This window comes from Macaca mulatta, chromosome 4 (genome assembly GCF_049350105.2).
Source record: "Macaca mulatta isolate MMU2019108-1 chromosome 4, T2T-MMU8v2.0, whole genome shotgun sequence".
NCBI classification, from domain to species: Eukaryota; Metazoa; Chordata; class Mammalia; order Primates; family Cercopithecidae; genus Macaca; species Macaca mulatta.
Window position 1 is genome coordinate 103,565,796 of NC_133409.1, and position 16,122 is coordinate 103,581,917.

A 16,122-nucleotide genomic window follows, 5' to 3' on the forward strand; every position below is an offset into this window, starting at 1 on the left:
CCTCTTACCGTCCTCAATCTTCAGGAAAGGTAGAATGGATTAATGGTCTTTTAAAGACACATCTCACTAAGCTCAGGCTCCAACTTAAAAAGGACTGGACAGTACTTTTACCTCTTGCCCTTCTCAGAATTAGAGCCTGCCCTCAAGATGCTACAGGGTACAGTCCATTTGAACTTTTATATGGATGCACTTTCTTACTCGGCAGCAACCTCATCCCAGACACCAGCCCTCTAGGCGACTATCTTCCAGTCCTCCAGCAGGCTAGACAGGAAGTTTGCCAGGCTGCTAATCTTCTCTTGCCTAGTCCAGATTCCCAGCCATATGAAGACACCCTAGCTGGACGATCAATTCTTGTTAAGAATCTGACAAATGCTCCTTCTAACAATCCCACAATATCACCCCTTACCCCAAAAATCTTTCTTCAGTTGAAGCTCTCCCACTGTAGGTTCCCACGCTGCCCCTAATCCCGCTCGAAGCAGCCCTGAGAAACATTGCCCATTATCTCTCCATACCACCCCCAAAATTTTTCGACGCTCCAACACTTCACTATTTTGTTTTGCTTTTTTTATTAATATAAGAAGACAGGAATGTCAGGCCTCTGAGCCTATGCTAAGCCGTCATATCCCCTGTGACCTGCACCTATACATCCAGACAGCCTGAAGCAAGTGAAGATCCACAAAAGAAGTGAAAATAGCCTTAACTGATGACATTCTACCATTGTGATTTGTTTCTTCCCCACCCTAACTGATCAAGGGTACTTTGTAATCTCCCCCATCCTTAAGAAGACTCTTTGTAATCTCTCCCACCCTTAAGAAGGTTCTTTGTAATTCTCCCCACCCTCGAGAATGCACTTTGTGAGATCCACACCCTGCCCCAAAAACATTGCTACTAACTCCACCGCCTATTCCCAAACTTGTAAGAACTAATGATAATCCCACCACGCTTGCTGACTCTCTTTTCAGACTCAGCCTGCCTGCACCCAGGTGAAATAAACAGCCTTGTTGCTCACACAAAGCCTGTTTGGTTTTGTGTGACAACACAGATTTAATTATTATTTAGCTAAGTAGAGAAGGAATAGGAGCAATTCTCAGTAAGATAGGCTGAGAAAGGAAAATGATACATTTTTCAGTCATAGTAAAGGAAAGAGTTTTGGGAGTTCAGTGTTCTGATTATAACAGAATGCTAAGCCTGCTAAGTTTATAAGTTTGATTTATCTCAAATTTCTGCTTATTTCATTCAGGCTTTGAATTTGCCTTGAATTTCTCCAGTATTTGCCTTGAATTTCAGAGATTTTTTTGGTGGACTATGCTTTTAAACATAAGATTCTAAAGTTATATTCAAATACTGCCACCTTGTGGGTTATTCTTTGTTTCCCCATTCCACCCTTTAATTTGGTGGAAACAGATTCATCCAGAAGTTCATTTCAGGTTATGTCAATTAAGTTGCTAAGAGTTGTACTAAGAGCTTCATATCTATAATATATATATTGTATCTACATAATCTCATTTAAACTTCTTAGGAACTTTATGAAAGCAATACTATTAACCCTATTTCAGAGATGAGGAAACTAGGCTTAAAGGGTTTATGTAACTTGTCTGACATCTCACAGCTAGTAAGCATAGCAGTAAAATTTCATATCCGGGCAGCTTGCCTCTAGAACCCTTGTCTCCATTAGTAAAACTAACAAATCTAAAAATAAAACAGTATGATACATTATATGACTAAGTGATAGAAGCAGTATAAAGGGCATAATTGTTAGGAAAGGCCATCTGGAAAGGCTTCATAGATATGTGGGGAGGTGGCCCTCTGTAAGTAAGGATTGGAAAGATAATGATTCTATAGGAAGAATGCAGCTGGGATCATACACCTGAATCCAGAAGAACACAAACATCCTATGTGGCCTATTGTTTTGTCTGCCGCACCCTGCTTTCTTTTGGAGAATTATTCTTCACTCTGCTTTAACCGTGACTCTAATGGAGGCTGCAATCATGGTATCCTTGATTCCTCACCTAATCCAAGCCGACATGGTGCCTAGAACTTTTGTGCTTGAGATAATAGGCTCAGTGCTATCTTCCCTAGTGGCAAACCTGAGGGGAGATATGTGATTTATGTAAGGTACTTAATTTATGTGCCAGAAAGTTGTAGTCAACCAGTGATGTCCTGTGGAAGATGGTGTGGAGTAGAAGAGAATGAGGCCAAACAATAAGGTTCCAGTCATCTCTAGGCCAGCTGCACTACTGATCATCCTCTAATAATCATTCTTGCAGACCGTAATCAGGTTTGAGTTTCTAATCAAATTCTAGTATTTTCTCTTCCGCCACCAGCACTGTCATTTCCCACTCCTATACAACTTGAAAGACAGCAAAATACACATAATGATGTTAGTACTTTTAATTATAAAGGATAGTACTACCAATTTATTTTGGAAAAATGGTATATGGGGAGTTTATTATAGATGCCATGTGGCTTAGAAACATTTCTGCAGTGCTCCACTCTTGAGGCCTGTGCTATTCTTTTTCTACTCCCTCCCCCCATCACTGCAATCTTTTAAAGCCATCTCTGGTTTTTTATTTTTTACTTTAAAAAATAAAACTACTTTAGAAACTCTAGTCAATTATTTTTCCAAACTTTGATTTTTTTAATCATTCAAGTAATATTTAAATTATTGCAATAAAAATTACAAAAGTCAAAATGATAGAAATTAAGAATCACCCATAATTCCACCACAGAAAAATCATTGTAGATATATTTTGACCTATTCTTTAATGTGTAAACACAAAATTTTTTAAAAAAATCAAACAAAATGGCTCATTTTGATTTCTTCCTCCCTTAACCACATCTACAATATATTTTTCACTTAATTGTATTTCATTTTTAATATTTCCTACTTATTTTAATATTTTGTCTTGCAAATAACCAGTCAGTACTTTTGAAAGCGTCTAACTTTCCCGGGAAAAGGGGAGCAATTCTATATCCCTTCGCTTGGAAGGTTATTTCTTTCCTGCTTCATCTACTTATCTCCTTGTTATCTAGTTATCTGAGTTATCTTCTACTCATTCTTTACTTCATGTGTCACATCTCTTGGAAGTCAGATTAAATCTATCACAGTATTCTTTGTAATACTTATAAATGTTGCAATTTATTATGCTTGGGAATATCTGGATCTACATGTATTTTTGTCCACTGTTGGATCCCCAATGCTTACCACAAATTGTCCGAGACCTGGTAAGTTTTACTTTTATTTATTATTATTTTTTGAGACAGGGCCTCACCCCAGTTGCGTAGGCTTATGCAGTGGCCTGATCTTGACTCACTGCAGCCTTGATCTCCCAGGGCTCAGGGTATTCTTCCACTTCAGCTTCCTGAGTAGCTGGGATCACAGGCGTGCACCACCATGCCTGGCTAATTTTTTTTTAATTTTAGTAAAGGCAGGGTTTCACCATGTTGTCCAGGCTGGTCTTGAACTCCTGGGCTCAAGTGATCCACCGGCCTCTGCCTCCCAAAGTGGTGGTATTACAGGTGTGACTCACTTTGCTTGGCTGTCATTTTTAAATTAATGAATGCCTGCTTGGAATAATTCAGCCACTAAGGTAATACTTCATTTATTAGCACTATTTATGAAGTATTATTGTGCGCTACTAAGGCCCTCTGCTAAGTGCTATATATTATCATTACATTTTCACAACCCCAAAATAGATTATTTCTCCTATTTTGCAAATGAGGAAACTGAGGCTTCAGAAAAGTGAATTAACTTGCCCAGATACAAGAAAGAGAGAGAAAAGTTATGAACTCAGGTCAATGCGTTTATTTACACTAGGAGCTTTATTTGCTTTTATTGGCTTCTTTGTTCATGAACATGAAAGTCATTATATGTAGCTTCTTTTTTAAAAAATATCTGGAGATACAACTTAAGCTTATTTTCAAAATCACTCAATTTTTACATTACTAACTGGTTTTTGTTTTGTAGGAAGTAGGGTATTCAGAATAAAGAGCAAAGAAACAATTATGTGCTGGGAAGGGCAGCAGGAGGGCTGGGTCCTAGTCTCCCTTTCTCTTTCGCTAAGCAGCTGTGTGGCTTTGGGCTAGTAATCTACTCTTCCACAAAAAAAGCTTCAAAAGAGAGCAAGCAGAGCTCAGTGGGCATTAAGACATGCACAACTCCTTTCTTTCAGAGATGAGATGAGGCCAACTCAATGGCTTGTAAAATTCACAACGTGGCAGAGCTGTACAGCCAACTTGTGATTCCTAGTGTCGTTTGTTCTGAGTCACACTACCCCTCCTTGAACAATCATTTACTGAGTGCTTACTATATTAGGCATTCAGCAGCAGTATGTTTCCCATTCAGTACCCTAGTATTGATTATTGGCTACTGTCCCTCCTAGTTTTTTCACTCGACCACTTTCTAAATGGCCTTTAGATTCAGAGTTCAAGTGGAAAAAGCCTAGTGTAAGCCTGGTGTCAGGCACTGAGTGGCGTGACCCGGGTCGGCAGCTAGTCCCACTGTGGTGATCTAAGAGGGCAGTGACGCCTTCTGACCAAAGGAGTGACTGCCAGATAATCCGGGTGTATAGCGATCCAGAGAGGGGTGAGGCTGGGTTTACGTAGACTACACCTTCGGCTTTGCAGTAACCCCACTGCTAAGGCCACGGGAAGAAACTCTTTTGTGCAAGACGCCTATGCACCTGGCTTCTGCTGCGTAGTGACCGGGTGTCCAAGGCATCCGGCCAGGTCTCCTTCTCCACTCCGGTTTAGCCTCCCCTCCGAGTCTCCAGCTGCCTGGAGAGACGTTTCTAACTAGGAGATGGCTGGCCTGGAAAGCGACACTCCCATCACCGCTATTGGCCTAGAGTCCCCCGCTGCGGCCTTTCTCCCTTCCCCGCCCCTGGCCTGAGTCAGCCGCCCCAAGGCCGGCGAGGTCAAGCTCCTTTGGGGCGTCAGGGAAAAAGACCATGGCAGAGGTGCTGCCACGCGAAACCTTCTGGGCAAGCACCAGCCAATCATCAAGAGACATACAGGAGCCCTAGCCAATCAGCGCCCGCCTTATTACTGAGTACCGCCCGCTCGGGCCCTTCCTCCACATCCCCCTTCCCGATTCTTGTAGTCGCGGCTGGGTTGCAGCCGCCTGCCGAACTGACCCGGCTCTGGGGACCGGCCCCTCTGGCGCCGTTCGGTTTCTCTTATTGCCTTCACTGAGGATGAGTCCCTGTGTGGCTCTGTGTGGACCCTGCGGAATCCACCGGCGCAGTTTCATCTAGCGACTGGTGAGGGAGGGCTTGGCGCTGCCCGACTGTGCGGAGCGGCTTCCCTTCAGTCCGGGGGCAGGGGGAGAGTATTCGCCTTCCGGAGGGTGCGGGTGGCTGCGGACGGCTGCGCGGGGGGACCGTAGGGAGGGGACTCTGCGGCCCTGAGGCTGCCGGGCTTCGCGCGAGGCCGCGCGGAGAGGGCCGAGTGGCCAGGGTCCCTACCGCCCCCCTTAGCTAATGAATGGCCTGTCCCGGCGATGCGCTAAGCTCCCGTCCTGCGGGACACGCCCTCCAGCGACATTGCCTTCCTAGTTGTGATAGTTGTGTAGTGTCACTTTCCTTCGAGTCTTGGATTTGAAGCCATTCCTAGGGGCGCTCATGTTCTTTATCCCCTTCCTGGAGTCACAAGTTTGAGTCCACTCCGCGGATACCGACTCTGTCGGGAAGCAGGTGGTGAACTCTGATATGTGGACATTCACTGTTATGTAAAAAGGAACTGATTCTTTTTGGAGGGTGGTGGGGGGTGGTGAGAGAGACAGAGAAGACATGCCTTTTGTTTTTGTAACAGGCAGAGCTGTCTGGCTCAAAGAGTTTTAGTTCAGCTGCGAATTAGGTAACACAGGCCATCCTTGACTCCTATTTTCCAACGTGGTTCATAAAACTTGGCTGTGTTAGCCAGAGATTCATGTAGCACCTTTTAACTTATGCTCGAAGTAGGCCATTTGAAATTTATCAGAAATACTGAAAGGATGTGACTTTTATGAGTAGTAGTGTTTCAATGCCCATAAAGTGGTGTAAATTCACAGACTTGCCAGCCCCCTCTTGATCATTTCTCTTTTTGTATTTTGAATTCCTTAACTTTTATTTGTTTTGGAAATTGAAGGAAGGTAGATGAGGACAGAACTGATTTCTAAAAATAATTACATTTGCAAATATTTGCAGAAACTTTTAGTCAAACCGGAGTTTACTTCAAGAAATTTTTTAGGCCGGGTGCGGTGGCTCATGCCTGTAATCCCAGCTACTCGGGAGGCTGAAGCGAGAATTGCTTGAACCCGGGAGGTGGAGGTTGCAGTGAGTGGAGATCGTGCCACTGCACTCCATCCTGGGCGACAGAATGTGGCTCCGCCCCCCCTCCCCCCAAAAAAAGATACCTGTAATGCCAGCAGTCTGGGAGGCCAAGGCGGGCGGATCACTTGAGGTCAGGAGTTCGAGGCCAACATGGTGAAACCCCGTCTCCACCAAAAATACAAAAAAATTAGCCGGGCATGGTAGTGTGTGCCTGTAATCCCAGCTACTTGCGAGGCTGAGGCAGAATCGCTTGAATCTTAAGCTTCGGAGTCTCCAGCTGCCCTACCAAACTGCTTTTGAATTCAATTATTTTGAATTGAATTCCATGGTACTTTTTTCTACTACATTATACTACTATCATTAAAAGTTTTCTAACTGCCTTTTGGGAGAGTAGTTTGGTAGCCTAGGATAGGTAGGATCAAGAGCACTTTTCTGTTGATATTATTTTAGGTAGGCTTTTAAAATTTTCAGGTGAATTTCCTCATCAGAAAATGAAAGTGATCACATTTACAGGGGCAATAATAAGGCTGAAATAAGGATTATATTTATGTAGAGCACTATCTATAATGTATAAAACAAAATTTCACCTATAATTTTTGTGTTTGTTCTGTTGTTTAGTTTTGTTTTGCTTTACTGACTTCCAAAGTATTGACCCCTTACTCTTCTTTCTAGTTTCTCTATCTGTTATCCAAGCAAGAAACCTGGGAATTACTACGACATCTTGTCTTTGGATTGCCTGCCTTTTTTTTTTTTTTTTTTTTTAATCTCTAAGGAAGGGCACATAAGGCTGTCCAAAATCTGGTCTATCCTCGTGTGTTGTTAGGCCTCACTTCTGTCTTCTGAATTATTTAGAAATTTTGGAATGGACCAAGGTGATTCTAGTTCTTTTATATTTACTATCCCTCTGCTTCAAATGTGCTCTCACCCAGAATTTATCAGGCCATCGCATATGGTACTCTTTTTTTTTTTTTTTTTTTTTTCCCAAAGAGAGTCTCGCTCAGTTGCTCAGGCTGGAGTGCAGTTGCATGATCTTGGTTCTCTGCAGGCTTGACTGACCAATTTTAAGTGATCCTCCCACCTCAGCCTCCAGAGTAGCAGGGACTACAGGGACGTGCCACCACGCCTAATTTTTGTATTTTTTTTGTAGAGACGGGTTTCACCATGTTGCCCAAGCTGATTTCAAAGTACTGGGCTCAAGTGATTTGCCTGCCTCAGCCTCCCAAAGTGTTGGGACTACAGGCATGAGCCACTGTGCCTGGCCGGTACTCATCTTTTAAGTCTTAGTTTATACATAGTTTATATATCTCCTGTAGAAAGTCTTCCCTGGACCCCTCTTCTGCACTCCTCATTCCTGTGTGTCACTTGTTTTATCTTGACCATAGGTTTATAATCATGATATGTTTTAGTTACTTGCCTAAATAAAATTACTCTCTTGAGAGCTTGTTTGGAGGTTCTAGCAGGGGAGTGCAGCTACTCGTATACCCTTGACTGAAGACTGGCCCTCCTCTAGCGGGGATGGTCGTCCTCTTCGACCGTATAAAATTGCTCTCTTATACCAAACTGTGACCCTTTGATAATAGGAACTGTGTAATAGATCATAAGTTTTGTTCAGTTAGTACATATGTTTAACTAGCTATGCATCCACCTGAGTATTATCCATGAACCTGTATTTTATTTTATCTAAAATATTTAGGTCCTAATTATTTTCGTATTCCCAATGCCTTGTGACCTACTGTGGATGTGCTGAAGAAGACAGTGTAGCGTAGCAGAAATAACATGGACCTCATCATTAAACAGATCTGTATTTGAAGTCTGACTCCCTCTTTTCCTGGTGGTATGATTTGGGTGGTTTACTTGACTGGTCTGATGTAAAGCATTCTGTATGTATTAGGTGTTTAAATGCTTATTTCCTTTGCTTTCTTCCCCCTTCAATAAGCAGTTTTTGAATGCATAGATAAGAAGTACAATAGACATTGGAAATATGGGCCTGGAATTTAGGACAAATATGTGAGCAAGAGACAGATTTGGGGATTTATAATCATGTGTATGGTAGAGTTAAAAGCATGAAAAGGATTGAAACTATCAGAGAGAATATGAAGTAGAGGACTGAGGATCATTTGAGAGAAGCCAGTATTTGAAGGCCAGGAGAAGCGATAATGCCCTGGGAAGAAGTGGTTAAGAGAGAGAGAGAGACCATGCTTAAATGCTTCTGTGACTTCCTGCCCTTCCAGTATCTCTTTTAGACTCCTTAAGGGAAAGAGGTTTTAAAGACATAAAAGCAGGGAAAGCAAGTAAGATAAGAATTGAAAATATCCAAAAGTGTTTGGTAATTTGGAGGTCATTAGTAACTTTAGCAATAATGGTTTCTTTGGAGAAGCGTTAACAGTGATAATGAAGCTCAAACATGAATTTTGGAATTAAAATTTATTACCTTTTTGTGACTGAAGAAGCAATAGTAATGAAAACTCTCATTTGTTGAATGCATATTTAGTGCCAGGTACCATGTTAGGTAGTTTCATTTATCATTATAGTAACCCTGTGAAATGGGTGAATTGTCTCTATTTTCAGATGAAGGAACAACTTGGAGAGATTATGTAATTTTTTAGTTATATAACTGATAACAGCTGACATTGCTATATTTGAATCTATATATGTAAAACTCTAAGAAATCCTAGCTCTTAATCGTTTCCATGTTTATGTTCATAGTATTCTGTAGTTGCTGCTTTCTCTGTATGATAGTATGGAATAACTTTTTAACATTCTTGTTTTCCCTTTTAAATGTTTAAATTATATATACTAATGAATTAAGCAATTCTTTTCTGTTGCATCTTAATTCTTTAATGTAAGGTTTGAGGGATTCACCAATAAGTAGTTCCTTCCAGGTATTATGCATACACTGAAAATACAAAGATGGTGGGATTTTAGAGCTTTAAAAGAGTGAAGTTAACTGGATGAACTGTTTTGCCACATGCAATAAATAGTCACTACTTATTCAAGGACACATTCTAAAACCCCCAGTGGATGCCTGAAACTGCAGAGAGTACTGAATCCTCTATATGCTATGTTTTTACAATTTGATAACCAAGAGAGCTACTCAGTGACTATCGAGTTGGTAGCATGTACAGTATGGCAATGCTGGACAAATCGATGATTCATGTCTCAGGCGAGGTGGAGTGGTTTGGAGTGGGACACTATGAGACTTCATCATACTGCTCAGAATGTTATGCAATTTAAATCATAAATTATTTATTTCCAAAGTTTTCATTTAATATTTTTGGACTGTGGTTGATTGTGGGTAATAGAAATTGTAAAAAGCAAATAGATAATGGGTAACTACAGTATCATGCTTTCCATTTTTAACCTTTTAAACTACTTGAGAATTGGTACCTTTTTTTCCTCTTTGCTACCAAATACTTTTTTGTTTGTTTGTGTTTTTTTTTGAGATAGAAGTCTTGCTCTGTCACCGAGGCTGGAGTGCAGTGGTGTGATCTTGGCTAACTGCAAGCTCCGCCTCCTGAGTTCACATCATCCTTCTGCCTCAGCCTCCTGAGTAGCTGGGACTACAGGTGTCCGCCACCATGCCGGGCTAATTTTTTTTTTTTTTTTTTTTTGTATTTTTAGTAGAGACGGGGTTTCACTGTGTTAGCCAGGATGGTCTCGATCTTCTGACCTCGTGATCCACCCGCCTCGGCCTCCCAAAGTGCTAGGATTACAGGCGTGAGCCACTGCGCCCGGCTCACTTTCTTTTTTTTTTTTTTTTTTTTTTGAGACAGAGGCTTGCTTTGTCCCCAGGCTGGAGTGCAGTGGCGGGATCTCGGCTCACTGCAGTTTCCACCTCCTTGGTTCAAGCGTTTCTCCTGCCTCAGCCTCCCAAGTAGCTGGGATTAGAGGCGTGCGCCACCATGCCCAGATAATTTTTGTATTTTTAGTAGAGACGGGGTTTCACCATGTTGGCCAGGATTGTTTTGATCTCTTGCCCACCCCGGCCTCCCAAAGTGCTGGGATTACAGGCGTAAGCCACCGTGCCTGACCTCAAAACACATTTTTATTTGGTTCTGTTATTTTGTTGTTGTTCAAATCAACATTTTAAGGGGGGGATGATTTTTATGAGGACTATATCAAATTACACAATGTATAGATTAGTAGAAACAGATCTGGAGCTATTAAGTTGGTGCAAAAGTCATTGCAGGTTTTGCCATTAAAAATAATTGCCATTACTTTTAGAGGATTGGTTGTTGTGTTGGTGGTGGTGATATAGTTTTAGGGGGTATAGGTTTGGGATCGGACTCTTAAATGTAATTGCCATTAATTTTTTTTTTTTGATACAGAGTTTTGCTCTTGTTGCCCAGGTTGGAGTGCAATGGTGCGATCTTGGTTCACCACAAACTCTGCCTCCCGGGTTCAAGTGATTCTCCTGCCTCAGCCTCTTGAGTAGCTGGGATTACAGGCATGTGCCATCACGCCTGGCTAATTTTGTATTTTTAGTAGAGACAGGGTTTCTCCATGTTGGTCAGGCTGGTCTCAAACTCCCGACCTCAGGTGATCTGCCCGCCTCCGCCTCCCAAAGTTCTGGGATTACAAGCGTGAGCCACTGCGCCTGGCCATTGCCGTTATTTTTAACAGCAAAACCAGCACCTACTTTTCACCAACCTAATAGACAGGATTATAATCATCTAGTTCAATGTTTTCATTTCCAGGTGGCGAAATCAAAGTAGTTTAAGATCAGAAAACTAGTTAGATCTCAGATTTCTGACTCTTGGTGTGGTATGAAGTGGGAGTGGGAAAATACAGATTTAGAATATTTCGGGCCGGGCGCGGTGGCTCAAGCCTGTAATCCCAGCACTTTGGGAGGCCGAGACGGGCGGATCATGAGGTCAGGAGATCGAGACCATCCTGGCTAACCCGGTGAAACTCCGTCTCTACTAAAAAATACAAAAAAAAAAAAACTAGCCGGGCGAGGTGGCGGGCGCCTGTAGTCCCAGCTACTCGGGAGGCTGAGGCAGGAGAATGGCGTGAACCCGGGAGGCGGAGCTTGCAGTGAGCTGAGATCCGGCCACTGCACTCCAGCCTGGGCGACAGAGCGAGACTCCATCTCAAAAAAAAAAAAAAAAAAAAAAAAAAAAAAAAAAAAAAAAGAATATTTCGTACTTCTCTCTAATACATAGAAGCTTTCCCTGTACATATAGTAAACTCATGTATGTCCTTCTGAATAGTCTTCTTATAGCTGATTTTCTCTGCTCCCAAAGACTATACATTAAGGAAGAACTAAAAAGACCATATATATTGAGGGAAAATTTTCTCCTTTTGTCTTTAAAAATTTTTATGTAATTTTTAAACTATTGAATTAATCTTTTATGACTTTTGGATTTCAGATCCTACTTAAAAAGGTGTTTTGTACTCTGTGATTATAAAAAAAGAACCTTCTGTGTTTTCATCCAGTGCTTTCGTAGTTTTGTTTTTTTGTTTGCCTTTGAACCATCTAAAATTTATATTGGTATAAGATATAAAGTAAGTACAGTATCTAAAGTTGTTTTTTTAAAGATAGCTATCCAGTTGTTTGAATACCTTTAATTATCATCTCTTCTTATGATGAAGGATCTTTCAGGCAGAAGTAACAATGTTAACACTGTGCCTGGGTACTTAGTAAAAACGGAATAACTGATGAGAGTGTTGGTTATTGTTGTGTTGGTGGTGGTGATATAGTTTTAGGGGGTATAGGTTTGGGATGGGATTCTTAGAAAGATGGTAGATTTAAGCGTATTCAAAGCTTGTGGGGACATAACTAGTAGAGTGTAAAAATACAGCATAGAAGGAATGAAGGACTGGAAGGAAAAGATAAACTCTAGAGTACAACCAATATAGGTTAACTTTATTTTTTATTTATTTATTTATTTATTTATTTTGAGACGGAGTCTCGCTCTGTCACCCAGGCTGGAGTGCAGTGGCCAGATCTCAGCTCACTGCAAGCTCCGCCTCCCGGGTTTACGCCATTCTCCTGCCTCAGCCTCCCGAGTAGCTGGGACTACAGGCGCCTGCCACCTCGCCCGGCTAAGTTTTTTGTATTTTTAGTAGAGACGGGGTTTCACCGTGTTAGCCAGGATGGTCTCGATCTCCTGACCTCGTGGTCCGCCCGTCTCGGCCTCCCAAAGTGCTGGGATTACAGGCTTGAGCCACCGCGCCCGGCCCAAGGTTAACTTTAAACATGAGAGTGGAAAAATGGAGTAAGGATGATTGATATAAATATAGGTACCATAAATATGAAAGGTCGATAGATTTAAGAAAAAAATGAATTAACCCGTTTATGCCAGAGGTTGCAGATTTTTTTGTGAAAAATGAGACCTTGGCGATGACCTTGAGCATTAGGATATAAATAACTCCCGCAACCTTAGTGTTCCAGTAATGGAACACTAAGCATAAATGGGTTAAGGGTATCTAAATATGGAGGTAGTTGTGTTCTAAAGTACTCAAGGAGAGCGAGAGACAGATTTTGAATTTTTATTTTCTCTTCTTCTCTCATAGGTCACCCTTGCAATTATGGATATTTAAAAGGATCAGATAGTGTGGAGGGGGAGTTCCCCTCCTCACTCCCCCTTGGTGCTTGACTCCAGGAATAATTTATAAACTGTGGAATTTTTTTAAATGAAGAACTTGTATTTGATATGAACTTTATAGAGCTATTTATAATTTTTTTGATTTAAGTGCCAAAAAGTTGTATAAAGATATATAGTTTTATACTATTGTCGTGAGGATTTAAATTATCCTAAAAAGGTCATTTATTCTCGGTAACTCTTCCTCAGTAGCACCTTTGTGTCCTGGCTTTTTCATTTTTTAAAATTAGTTTTCATGATTCTGAAGTAAGCGGTATAAAAACAATTAGGATGAATTCACCCATGCCTGACTGCACATCAAAGTGTCGATCCCTGAAGCATGCTTTGGATGTCCTTTCTGTGGTAACAAAGGGGAGCGAAAACCAGATTAAGGCCTTTCTCTCCAGTCATTGTTACAATGCTGCAACTATCAAGGATGTTTTTGGCCGGAATGCTCTCCACCTTGTTTCCTCCTGTGGAAAGAAAGGAGTGTTAGATTGGCTTATTCAGAAAGGAGTGGATCTGTTGGTGAAAGACAAAGAGTCTGGATGGACAGCATTGCACAGAAGCATTTTTTATGGACATATTGATTGTGTTTGGTCTCTCTTGAAGGTAAGTGTCATTTGTTTATTTTAAACATATTTAGTCTGGAATATGTTTTTCTTAATCATTTTCATACCTCCTACATGCTTTTTGGAAAAGATTTGCCTTTTTTTTTTTTTTTTTTGAGACGGAGTCTCGCTCTGTCGCCCAGGCTGGAGTGCAGTGGCGCGATCTCGGCTCACTGCAAGCTCCACCTCCCGGGTTCACGCCATTCTCCCGCCTCAGCCTCCGAGTAGCTGGGACTACAGGCGCCCGCCACCACGCCCGGCTAGTTTTTTGTATTTTTAGTAGAGACGGGGTTTCACCATGTTAGCCAGGATGGTCTCGATTTCCTGACCTCGAGATCCACCCGCCTCGGCCTCCCAAAGTGCTGGGATTACAGGCTTGAGCCACCGCGCCCGGCCGATTTGCCTTTTTTCTTACTTGTTTGCTATCGCTTACTACTGTAACTGATCTTTGGAATTAAAACTCCATATATCCTTTTACTTAACTTTTTTATGATGTAAAATTTTAAACATTTATCAAAGCTTACTATATATAATGAACTGTTGGCCAATTTTATGTTATTTGTACATCTCATATCATTTTGAACTAAATTCTATACATCATTTGATGAGTATTATACATTATTAAAGGAAATGCTTTACATTAAATAAGCAAAATTTATTTGAGCAAAGAATGATTTATGAATCAGGCAGCGTTCAGAACGAGAAGAGGCTCAGAGAGCTGTGCTGCAGCCTGAGCAGTGAGCTTTCATAGGCCGATGAAGAAGAAAGACAAAGAAAATATATTTAATTGGTTAGATTGGAAAGACCTTAGTTAGAGGTTAGTTGGTAGTTTCTGATTAGTAAAGACTCTAGTTTCATTTTACTGTTTACTGGTTTTCTGTTTACTTACAGATGAACTTAAAGTGCTAGAGCTGCCCCAGTCTGATGGCATCCCATTTTATATTTTCGTAACAATATCTTTTAGTATTTTAAAATGGTTTATTCTTAAATAACTATATTATTAACTTTAAAAGGGCACTAGTTGTTGAACATTATTTAGGAATTGTATTTTTGAGTAGTATGTTTCATTTCTTGTTTAGTTAGCATATGGTGTTTGTAAGTTCTAAAGAAACTGATGAGGCCAGGTGTGGTGGCTCATGCTGTAATCCTAGCACTTTGGGAGGCTGAGGTGGGTCGATCACTTGAGGTTATGAGTTCGAGACAAGCCTGGCCAACGTAATAAAACCCTATCTCTACTAAAAATACAAAAATTAGCCAGGTGTAGTGGCGTGTGCTTGTAGTCTTAGCTACTTGGGAGGCTGAGGCATGAGAATCGGTTGAGCCCAGGAGGCAGAGGTTACCGTTTGCCAAGATTGTGTCACTGCACTCCAGCCTAGGCGACAGAGTGAGACTGTCTCAAAAAGAGAAATTGATAGCCAGGCAAGGTGACTCACACCTGTAATCCCAGCACTCTGGGAGGCCAAGGTGGGTGGATCACCTGAGGTCAAAAGTTCAAGACCATCCTGGCCAACATGGTGAAGCCCTGTCTCTTCTAAAAATACAAACATTATTAGCTGGGTGTGGTGGCACACGCCTGTAATCCTAGCTACTTGGGAGGCTGAGGCAGGAGAATCACTTGAGCCTGGGAGGTGGCGGTTGTTTTGAGCTGAGATCGCACCACTGCACTTCAGCTTGGGCATCTGAGCAAGGCTCCGTCTCAAAACAAAAAAAAAGAAAAAACACTAGTCTTTAAAATTGCTTAATTTATTTAAAATTTTCTTTATAGTAGATTAGGTGTGTTGTACTGACTAGGCAAATAATAAAGTATTTTGAGATGCACTCCAATGTCATTTCACTAATGAATGCAAATTAGAAACTCACTGTAAGAAGTCATAAGTTTTAAATTTAACAATTTTTTTTTTTTTTTTTTTTTTTTGAGACGGAATCCCGCTTTGTCACCCAGGCTGGAGTGCAGTGGTGTGAGTGATCTCAGCTCACTGCAACCTCCACCTCCCAGGTTCAAGTGATTCTCTTGCCCGAGCCTTCCCAGTACCTGGGATTACAGGCACGTGCCACTATGTCCACCTTATTTTTGTATTTTTAGTAGAGACGGGGTTTCCCCATGTTGGCCAGGCTGGTCTTGAACTCCTGATCTCAAGTGATTCACCTGCCTCGGCCTCCCAAAGTGCAGGGGCGTGAGCTACCGCGTCCGGCCTTAAATTTAACAATTTTTTTGTCATGTTTGCGAAGGACCTGGAAAAGAAAAAAACATTTCTGGGCCTTAAGGAACTTCTGGTCAAATTCAGAAGCTTATCTTCAGTGTCTTCATTTAATTTTGACTTAAAAAATATTTCTATAGTGGCTTTTATGTAGTAACATTTACTGATCAGAATAATTTTTAATTATATACTAATAGTAAAATATTCTTTTTTGGAGTTAAACTCCCTACTGATCTACTACTAATACTGCTACTACTACTTCTTACTGAATCATCGTGGACGCGTTATTAAATCTTGAACTTCAGTTTTGTCTATAAAAAGAGAATAATAATAGCCCTTTCCTTATTTTTTTTTTCCCCAGGGACTCTCCATGAAGAAAAGCGTTTTTAAGTTTGTTAATGGTAGAACTGATTCC

General features: G+C 41.3%; 1 protein-coding gene across 1 annotated transcript in view; it reads left to right on the forward strand.

Moving 5' to 3' along the window:
• The first annotated feature begins 5,077 nt into the window (after positions 1-5,077).
• IBTK (inhibitor of Bruton tyrosine kinase) overlaps positions 5,078-16,122 on the forward strand; it is a 79,921-nt gene continuing 68,876 nt past the window's right edge. Inside the window, exons 1-2 of the mRNA XM_015136835.3 lie at positions 5,078-5,261; positions 12,831-13,510. Coding sequence (XP_014992321.2) covers positions 13,190-13,510 — 321 coding nt within the window. The 5' untranslated portion in view covers positions 5,078-5,261; positions 12,831-13,189. The remainder of the gene's footprint in view (positions 5,262-12,830; positions 13,511-16,122) is intronic.